This window comes from Larus michahellis, chromosome 8, assembly GCF_964199755.1.
Source record: "Larus michahellis chromosome 8, bLarMic1.1, whole genome shotgun sequence".
In the NCBI taxonomy this organism is placed as follows: domain Eukaryota; kingdom Metazoa; phylum Chordata; class Aves; order Charadriiformes; family Laridae; genus Larus; species Larus michahellis.
Window position 1 is genome coordinate 46,699,702 of NC_133903.1, and position 10,598 is coordinate 46,710,299.

The 10,598-nt window shown below is 42.1% G+C and overlaps 1 protein-coding gene across 1 annotated transcript; it reads right to left on the minus strand.

Moving 5' to 3' along the window:
- Nucleotides 1-694: 694 nt before the first annotated feature.
- PRDX1 (peroxiredoxin 1) lies at nt 695-8,453 on the minus strand. The gene is made up of 6 exons (XM_074597501.1): nt 8,280-8,453; nt 5,199-5,315; nt 4,034-4,187; nt 3,627-3,749; nt 2,641-2,771; nt 695-1,083 (listed from the first exon to the last, which is right to left on the minus strand). The coding sequence occupies exons 2-6, from the start codon at nt 5,302-5,304 to the stop codon at nt 998-1,000; spliced, it is 600 nt and encodes a 199-aa protein (XP_074453602.1). The 5' UTR covers nt 5,305-5,315; nt 8,280-8,453; the 3' UTR covers nt 695-997.
- Between the last annotated feature and the right edge of the window lie 2,145 nt (nt 8,454-10,598).

Below are 10,598 nucleotides of genomic sequence, written 5' to 3' on the forward strand. Positions count from 1 at the left end.
CTCAGCTCTTAAATTCAGGACTACATTGCAAGCCACTTTTAAGCATGAAGCTACACAGTTTAGTGCAACTTAAGGCCAGTCATGTGCTTTGCATTTTACAGTACGCGCATGATCATTTAGAATACAAAAATTACAGACAAGGCTGAGCACATCTGAGTAGATGATTTTCTAGTGCCACCCTTCTTTTGATCTTAGTCATATGACTACAAGCTAATGGATAACTGGCACATTCTCACTCCCATGTAGTGGGAGAGACTAGAGACGAATGCTGTATATCCAGGGAAGTTCACTTTCCAGAAAGCTCAGTCTTCCACTCCTGTATACAGTTTTCAACTGAATGTTGGATTCCTAGAAAGTTAGCATAAACAGTTAGTTTTGACCAAGAAATGAGGAGGTTTACACTGTGCATTAAAATATGCCTGGTCACGTTTATGCTTCATGCTCAGGGCACAGTAGGTAGCATTGCTTAAGTCTGACAGACTAATATCAAACCATGTTCCTCTACCTGTACTCTTCATGCCTTTGCTACTACAGAGTACTTTACTACTGCAACATGAAAACTGCTAATATCTCCACTCTAATGGAGCTGTAGAAGGCCTTTAGGAATTGAGTTGTCTACAGCAGACTGAGCTTTCAGAAGAGCATTGCTCTTTCAGCTCTCCTGATGACTACAATATAAAAACAGTAGACAGCATGCTCTTTCCACAAGTTTATTTAATAGAGTTACAAAAGGATACAACTGCTCTATATGCAACACATGGCTAACCACATACACTGCATTGTCACTAAAGTCAACAGGGCTTGATGTACAGATACTGATCATTAGGATTTTCTATGAAGGTACTGTCAACAGGACAAACTTTCCTTCAAGTAAAAAATGTTACTGTTTATACCTATAGCATGATCCCTTGACTCAGATGCAATGACTTAGTCAAAGTTCAGTAACTGATGCTTGCTCTTTATGTAAGGCATACTAGTTTCCACTCAGACTGAAAGTTTATTTCTGCTTGGCAAAATACTCTTTACTCTTCTGAACATCAGGCTTGATTGTGTCGCTGCCAGGCTTCCAGCCAGCTGGGCACACTGAAATGATAAGAATGTTTAAGTCTTACCAGCTGCTCCTGCAGAACATGTTTTAAAGCAACATTAAAACAAACTAGCAACTCAAAACTTGTATGCATCTTTGCAAGATACAGAAGGTGCATTATTCCATATGGCATTACATTCATTTTATTTTACTCATTTCCATTTGATCACTAGGTAGCAGCACCCAGAGAACCACGTGTTTGCCCATGGAACAGTGGGCCCTTTACACATGCATCCCTCCCCAACCCCCTTCAAAGTTTCATAGCAGCTTGACAGCAAGGCTAACACCAACACCAGCAGCTCGAGTCAGAAGGCTTTCTAACTATTGCAGTACCACCTCTCCTTGGATCCAGTCAAGTCTATATTCTCCTTATCTTGAATCAACCCTAGTCCCATTCTCTAGTTTAATCAGGAGGGAGAAGGAAGAGTTAAACTGTCTCTAGTTCTCCTATATGGCTATCAAAAGGCCACCAAAATGCAGAAATTGCATGGTCTCAAAAGTGCAGTGACTCCTGAGCAGCATTTTTTGGACACAGCCTTCCTTGTATGGTTTAATGTGCACTCCACACAAGACTGGAAATTTTAACTACAGTATTCTCAGCTTCTGAGTGTTGCTACACACCTTATTCTGATCTATTCTGGTTTAGATGAGACTGCGGTCCTAGTTCTGGAGCAAAAGCTACTCCAGGGCTTAGTAAACCCCAAGAGGCTTCATTTGTAAGACATGTGACTGGTCCGTCATCAACTATGAGGGACATCTCCTCAGCTGACAAGAGGATGGCATACTAGTTCAGCAACATTGACTCTTCAGGCTACAGCACAGCCACAATAGCAGCTTGGTTTAATAAAATCTGCCATTGATTTACCAGTTCTGAAGCAAGTTAAGTATGACCAGCAGCAACATCTGTCATTAGCTAATTTAATCACAGCTGAAGACTAGTAACACATACAGTAATTTCAAGTTTCATAACCTGGTTCAAACCTCTCATCTGCAGTGCTTTTTTGGTAGCTCCTGCAGAAGAGCTTCCACCCTCAAACACTTCGTATCACTCTTGAACTATGGGCACAAAGACACACACATCCCATTTCCCCTCACTACACATGGACACAGATCAGCAGGCTTTCTAGAAGTGTAACTGCTTAAAATGTAGCAGTAGCACCAATGGTATCAGCCTACCAGATCTAGGAGCAGAGTCTAAATTATGCTTGCCCTTGCAGACTAACTGATTACACATTCTTTTTGTCTCAAGTATTTTGTGTGTCTAATTGAAAGTGGTGTATGCTTGGCAAGGCATCCAGCACCAAATTTTGTTTATGTGATATTTCAACACTAGCAAGTATTTAATAGACCATTACCTGAAATAAGATAAATACAGTACTATGGTGTCCTTCAACACGCAGCTTTACACAACCAGATGCATTTCAAGAGGCACAGTTACTGTGCCCAGATCTATAGATGTACTTAGTACCTTCCGGTAAACCTTGATTTAACCTGCCTAGTTTATACTGTTCTCTAGGGAAACATTTAAGATCAGAAAGAGGAAGAACCCTTACCTTCTCCATGTTTGTCTGTAAACTGGAAGGCCTGGACAAGTCTGAGGGTTTCATCAACAGAACGGCCAACAGGAAGATCATTGATTGTTATCTGCCTCAAGATCCCCTTCTCATCAATTATGAACAGACCCCTAAAATAAAAATAAACAGCCCTCAAGTTAAATCCAGCTTTTGAAAGACAGATTAGACTGGAGTGAGTTTCAAAAACCCAAGTTGAATATTCTATTATAGCAATAAATCATGTCATCTAGTATTACTGACCTCTTCCCAAAGCCAAATACCTTTGGTGTATGCATAGCACTGAAACATTAGTAGTTAAAAATCTTAAGAGGCAAGTCAAAACACTAATGCAGGAAAGCAAAGCAACACTTCCTATTTAAGGAAGATACCTCTGGAAAAAAATGGAAGAGAAACCTAAGGAAAGGCACTCTTACATTTAAAGAAAAACTACACACAATGTTCTCAAGGAAAAAAAAAAAAACACACAACCTAGCAATGGCTCAGTTAGTCTTACAAAGTCCCATTAAGAGTTCACAGAAGTTTAGCCCCCTCAGCAACTTGAACTCTGAACAGGTGACTAAACGATAAGGCTTGCGTTTTAATTAATCTGTACTTTAATCACTAGATTAAACACCTGTAATCACTTTCATGACTATGTAGGTCTCATTACCAGTATTCACAGACGCTCACCTGCATGAGACTCCTGCACTGTGCAGATAAGTAATTAAAGGGAAGCAGCAGGCATTGATCTTGCTTACCAAAACCATGAGAAGTCTAAACACTAAGCAGAACGAAGTAGCATCTCCCCTTGTAGGGGTGTTTGATAGCTTGAAGCAGTTTACATTTAGAATAGTAATAGTTTCAACTTGTGGCAGGTGTTCGAGTATATGCAAGCTCTGTGTTCATCTGACATGCTCCATGTATTGCAACGTAAGACTTTAACAGCAAGTTTACTTTCTTGCATATGGTCTTATGCATATACGTACCTGTATGCAATACCTTGGTCCTCTTTAAGTACTCCATATTCTTTGGCAATGACACGTTTTGTGTCAGAAATCAATGGGATTTTCATAGTACCCAAACCACCTTGTTTCTTAGGAGTGTTGATCCTAAAAGAAGGAAGTTTAATATTAAAAATATAGACAGTTCATAATAAAGTATATGGTAGAACAGAAGCTGATCCTTTCTGCCATATCATACTCTCTGCCAATGAGACAAGATGAGAACGGAACAGTATGCTCAGTTCTGTTCAGAAGCATCTAGCCCTACCAGTACTTCCCAAGTGCCTTTATTTGATACTCCAGTAGGAAAGTTAGAATATTCTCAGGATTCAGTTCTTGCAATAACTGAGGCCAGGCAGAATATTCTGGTAGGTTAAAAGGCTGATTCTTACCAGGCAAGGTGACAGAAGTGAGAATCAACAGAAGCTCCAATCACTTCACAGTTGATTTTCTTGAATTCATCAGCTCTGTCACTGTATGCAATGATTTCAGTTGGACAGACAAAAGTGAAGTCCAGTGGGTAGAAGAAGAACACAACATATTTTCCTAGAAGGGCAGTAAAACTAGTTAATCTCTTGTACCTTTATAAGAGCTGTCATATTCAATATCAACCATTCAAACAGTGATAGAGAAAGGGCTTGATACACTACCTTTAAGGATTAAATGGCAAACTACTCATGCCTCTATTTTAAGATTTGCTGTATAGGTGGGAAGCCCATAAAGCACCTAGGGGATTTACACTTCAGCCAAATGCCATTTGCAATGCTCTTGAAGGCCACTCTACTGCTAGTAACTCAGAATCCTACTCAACTGAAGTCTCCAGAACCAGACTGTCAAATTTGACAGGGAATGCCCATCTCCTGGGCCTACTCCCATAGGCCTGCCCAGAGTACAACTAGCACTAGAAGACCCTGCGGCTGACTAGTAACAGAGTGCAGAAGAGCCACACGTCTGAGTCTGAAAGGCTACAACCCACAGAGACATTTTAATTTGAGTAGGTGATTAGCCTATGCCTATTCACCACCCTCACGCAGCCTGAGGGCTGCGGCTTCCAGTTCAAAATCTCTTTCTGAAGCCACCCACATTAGTACTTGAACACTTCAGGCTTTCCCTTTGATTTTAGTAAGCTTTTTTAGCAAGACAAACATTTTACTAGTGCTCTAGAGAAAGGCACTTCGTTGGTTAAAGAATATACTTTCCATTGACAGAAAACCTACAAGAGAAGACTGCTATTTCACACAGTGCTTTGGAGATGTGACATCAGTCTCATAGTATGATAGACAGGACAAGTAAGCCTGGTCCAAGATAACAGTTTAGAGAAGTTTTATGCTAATTAGCAACAATTATCATAGCTGGGATATGCAGCCATGCTGCTGACAGCTTCCCAAGCATACTCCAGTCACCACTGAGAACCACTGCACAAGTTGTATACTTCAGTCTACTGCCAAGTGGTCACTACTACTTCAAAACCAAAAATCAAGATGTATCCTTAGATGCCCTCCACTCCTGCATATGGCTAGATTATATCTGCATAATTAGAGAATCACATAATCTTACCTTTATAGTCAGAGAGTTTGATGTCTTTGAATTGCCCATCTGGCATTACAGCCGTGGCAGTAAAGTCAGGGGCTGGTTTTCCAATGAAAGCATTTCCTGAAGACATCTTGATTTAATCTAGATAAGAGTTAACAACAATACAATTTAGATAATAGTACATAGTACATTTGCACCCAGAAGTAAGCATTTATTCAAAGCATCTTATCAGATCTTGGTCTTGCAACACAAGGCTTAAGAGTGAAATTAGTTTTAGTTTTGTCACATAGGTAGTTCAGTCAAAACACTAGCATTTTTCCCCCTAAAACAATACAGTAAGATGCAGTTCAATAATCACAGCCTAGATATGCAGACAAAGCCACTACATAGATTACTAGCACTTCAAGATCTATGGCTCATTAGCCTCCTAATGATACAATAATAGTTATCTTTGACCAGCAACAGCTCATCACCTTCTAGAATTTTAGCAGTATTCAGTAAGTCTTCCAGTTCCCCTAGGTGAATGAGTTAGAAAGTATGGGGTTTAGAATTTTTGATGAGGAGACTCTTGTTCAAGTTTACAATGGAATTTAAGCCCTCAAAACTTTATCTCCCTGATGATTCCAGAAGAAAAGAACTTTTGTTAATCTCCAGATAACAGCGCTCTGCGTAACTGCACTTTAGCCTTTCAAACAATTAAACGTTGTTTTATTCGCAACTAGAAAGACTCATGGTGTACATGTGAATCACATTCAATGTTCGCAATTAAAATCTCAAAGTCTTAAACCTGTACAGCTAGGTCATTTCCACTGCAAGTCTACAGAACAAGAGTAAGAGGGTATACAAGGACAAGAAAACTCCACTTCTGGCTGCCTGCCCTAGAAGCCAGTCATTTGTAATACACCCTGTGCAGTATTTTTTGCTCAGTCTGGGAATGCAGTACATCACTTTAGAATTCCAGTTGCTTCCAGAGCATAATCTTTTAAACAGGTAACTTTATGAACCTTCTTTCTTCAACTCAGTCTTCTTAAAAGTAATTTCGCTTAAGTCATTCTATACTACAAGCACTGGCTGCCTTGGAGATAAAAAGACTTCTGAAAGGTTAGCATGAGCCTCATGTTGCCAAGGAAAGTTGAGATTCAAGGATTATTCCAAGTCCTGCCTACAAGGCACGAAGTCAATTCTAAAAAAGGTTGAGAGCACCTCATTTCTTGGCTCCTCCCCCCTTGCCAGACACTTCCTGGAGGACTAGCCCCTAATTCATAAGCATTTATCTTTCGATCCAAGTTTAAATTTATCAGTTTAGAATCTTCTCAGTACAAGTTTTACCTTTGAAAGTTTCTCTTACATACCCTGACAGTATATAGACAGTAACCATCTACCTCTCAGTTTTCATTTTGAGAAGTGTCAGACTGTACAGTGCTTTTTAAATGCCTTTTGCAACAGAGCTCTTTATCCCCACATTCATCCAACAGTTTAGCCTTCAACTGCCACAGACTGGGAGTGAGTCTTATGAATGAACTGATTCTATGAACGAATGTGGCCAGAACTACAGAGTATTCTTAGGACTGCACTGAAACAGTCTAGTAGGAAGACATCAATCATCCCTCTGCCAAGCATCACATGTAGCCACGAATGCAGGTGCAATTCTGAAGCTGCAGTTCTCTAGGAGGGACAGGGGGGGCAGGAACAGCCATTGCACAATATTTATTTATTTGAGATGCCTCCAACTAGTGAGTTTTACCTTCTAAGCAATATCTGTTTTGTCTGGAGTGCATGACCCCACATTTTGTCACTGAGCTACATTCTCTTCCATTACTCAAGCTCAAGGTCATGCTTTTGCTCAGTGCTATGCCAGTCCTCCTATATTTATTCCATCAGCAGTCTCTGGAGTATTTTACTAGGTATTCAATGTCAAATAAAAGCTGTCAAACCACTCTTTGATATTTCCCCTTTTTAAACTATAAGTTATTGCCCCCTTTTTAGTCAACATGAAGATCTGCAATGCTGGCAGGAGATTTAGTTGCCTTGTACTGCGAAAGAACCATCTGCTTTCCTTGGAGCACCTACTGGGACCTACCAACATTTCTGCTTTTCTGTGCGGGGTTCCCATGTGTTCTCACATGCTCTGGTTGGATTTTTAGCCACAGCATTTCCTAACCCACAGAGCAACAGACCACAGGCTCAGTATGTTATTTCCTTTCATTCTCGAGGAAAGGAGAATGGACGCTGCAAATCAAGTACACTTGAAGCAGGTCAGAGTATCTTTCTGTTGCTCACAGCCGCACACGGCTTCAATTATCTTCACGCTGCAATTATAATAAGCCAGGCCTGCGCTTTTAATTAGTAATTCATACCTTTAGGATATACTGAACAAGAGCGAAAGGCCGTTTCAGAACACACCGTCAGCCTTCCACTCTGCTACCTTCAGACCGTCGCAAAAACGCGGTTGAGTTGCTGAGCTGCGGTCGGCAAAGAGCCACACGCCCCCTCGGTTCGACCGCGCCGCAGCCGGGCTCACACCGACCGCGGAACTCGCTTCCCTGAGACAGCGAAGACCAAAGCATCCCCCCCCCGCAGCGATAGGGGCCGCCCGCCCCTACCCCCCAAGGTGAATATAGAACTCTTTTTTTTTTATTAAGATTCGGAAGCGGGAGTCCGCCCCGCCTTGATCCGAAGCCTCCAGCCCAGCCGGGCGAGGCCGCTCCGCTCCCGGCATGGCCGCGCTCCCCCCCTCTCCGCCCCGGAGATCACCCCGCGGCTCCTCCCCGAGCAGCACAACGGGGAGAGCTGATAAAGGCCGGGACGTAGGAAAGAGTTATCTGCCCACCACATAAAGAGAGGGGGAAAATAAGTGAGGGAAGGAAGCGGCAGATGCGGAGAGGAATGCGGAGAGCAAGAGCTCGCCCTGCACGCTTTGCTCAAGACCCCATCTGCGCAGCGGGGGCGGGGAGAAGAAAAAAAAAAAAAAACAAACAAAAAAATTAAGAAAAAACGCACGAACGAAAGCAATGTGCAAAACCCCAAATGAACACTGCCCTGCGGCAAGCATTCTGCCCTGCGGCAAGCTCTCTCTCTTTTCTCTCCCCCTCCCCCCGCACTTACGCAAAGAGCCGAAAACCCCGCACGCTCCAACGCCGCAAGAAGGCCCACACTGCAGCAGCCCCCCCCCTGCACCGGCCCCTTTATACCCGCCCCGGTCTCGCGAGGAGACGGGCTCCGCCGCCGCGGAAGGGGGGGGCCGCTGCCGCCACCGCCTCCGCCGCCCCTCCCTGCCCTGCCCGCCCCTTGCAAGGGCAGCATGACTTGGCGGATTTGCAGCTATCCCTAGTCGATAGCGGGCTGTCACCGCCTTTATCTGAACGGGGACACGGCCCCGGACTGTTGAAAGAACCAAAAAGAATTTGAATAAATGGAGATAATTCTCTGGAGAGTGTTCGGGGAGGTGCCGTGGAAATATCCAGTGTAATGGTTGTAAACGATTAATGGGAAGATGACTCAGAGGCTTACTGGAAGAATAAATTACCTTTTCAATGTCTTCCTATAAGAAAGCTATAATAATTATAAGTCGTGGAGGAGACGGAGAATACACAGGATTTCGAGGGAAAATAAGAGATGACTGGCATGTCGTTTAGGTGAACGGGAGTTAGCCATTTACTTCATTATCAATAAAATCTGACCTTATTAACGAAGCAATAAGCATTCACGGTGTTATATAGGTCTGGGGTCAAATCTTTATCCTCTTGCTCTGTATTATCAACTGGCTCTTCAACCTGGTACTAATTCCCAAGGTTTTCATTGATTCTTCTCCATCAATGGGAAGCCTGATCCGACTCATGCAAGTCAGCAAAAAATCTGAAAACTAAATTAAGTCTAATATCTGAGTTTCAGGGGTAGGATGGAAACTCTTGGAAGATACAATATTCACTTCAGGGAGTTTTGACTCATTCCCAGAGCGAAGCTACTCTGAGGGATATTGAGCCTGAGTGGATCTTTATAAGCATCGTGTTTGGATTCAAGACTGAATTGAAGCAGTTTGGTACTTTTTGAGGACCAAACCCTGAATTTAAACACAAAAGTTTTATCAAATAATGAATACCAAAGGCCATTAAGGACATATGACAAAACTGCTTGCTCTAGTCAAAAGTGTTTATCACCAATGTGTTCACCAACTGATTTTTGCTCTTCTGTTTTGCAGTTTAGAGTTGTGTTTCTTACACCTTTTAAAACCTGATTATAAATGGTAACAAGGAGAAAACAACAAAGGAGTAACAAACTTTAAATGTTTGCAATCTACATCACTGTGTAGTGTTGCTGGGTGACCATATCCATGTGGTGATTCACCCAAGAGACGACTGGTTTCGGTACCAGATGAAATTACTCCTTAAATAATAAAAGCAAAATAACGCGTGTATGTACTCAGAAAAAAAATTGCACTCACCTTAATGCAAATAATTTATCTACTGCTGTTTCTGTTGTTATAGCATGCTTAATCTTTTGCAGAAAGAAGTTTGTTACTTTCCTAACATCAATGTTGTTACAATAATTGAGGTCTATGAATTGAGACATGTACACACCTACCTATCAACTCAGGCCATTAACCCCTGAAAAGTCAAGTAGTCCTAATTTAAATATCTAGAACAATGTAGTCTTACTGCAACTCTAGCATGCTTGCCAATGGACAAAGCAGTAATGACTTTCTCATAGTTTCAGACTCCATTAATGCTCGTTATGCTCATTTCTCACTTTCAGATGCATAATATACCCATTTTGCATAGCTACCGCAATGCAGTTTGTTCCAGGTTTGTGCCCTAAGCACTGCATTTCCATTCATATGTCCATGGCCTCATTATTTTTGATTAGTTTCTGAGCTAGTCTTTCTAAACATCAGTTTCTGGAGGTTTTGGAGTGATAAATTTTCAGGGCCACTCCTTGTTCAGTGAGCAGATGGGTTTCTGTAACCTTTTTCAATCTTTAGATGTAAGATGCTACTTAGATAAATAAAAAAATTAAATTCTCAAAGAGAGACAGGGCATGTCTACCCAAGTGAGTGCTGGAAGGACAGACTCCTCTCCACACCTTGCTTTTCCATACTCTGTTCTTCACCCAGCGGATTAGCTGTGGTGTAGTGTTCTGCTAAAATAGCTGCCAGACAGGATCAGCTTGTACCTGATCAGCATGGAGCACCAGAATCCCCAGTGTAGGCCTCTCCGCACCCATCCATACAGCTATGGCCACAATACATAGTTTATGTATTAACAAAGAGCAGCTGGCTGGCCCTGCAGTGCCGGAGCACTGGAACTACCCAGAGATTCCCAAATGGGTAACCACACCAGATTTTACACATATCATTTTGATCACAAGTATCTCCATGTATCTTGGTAGGGAATGTGTCCCTGATGTGAAAAACAAAACCCCTGCTGT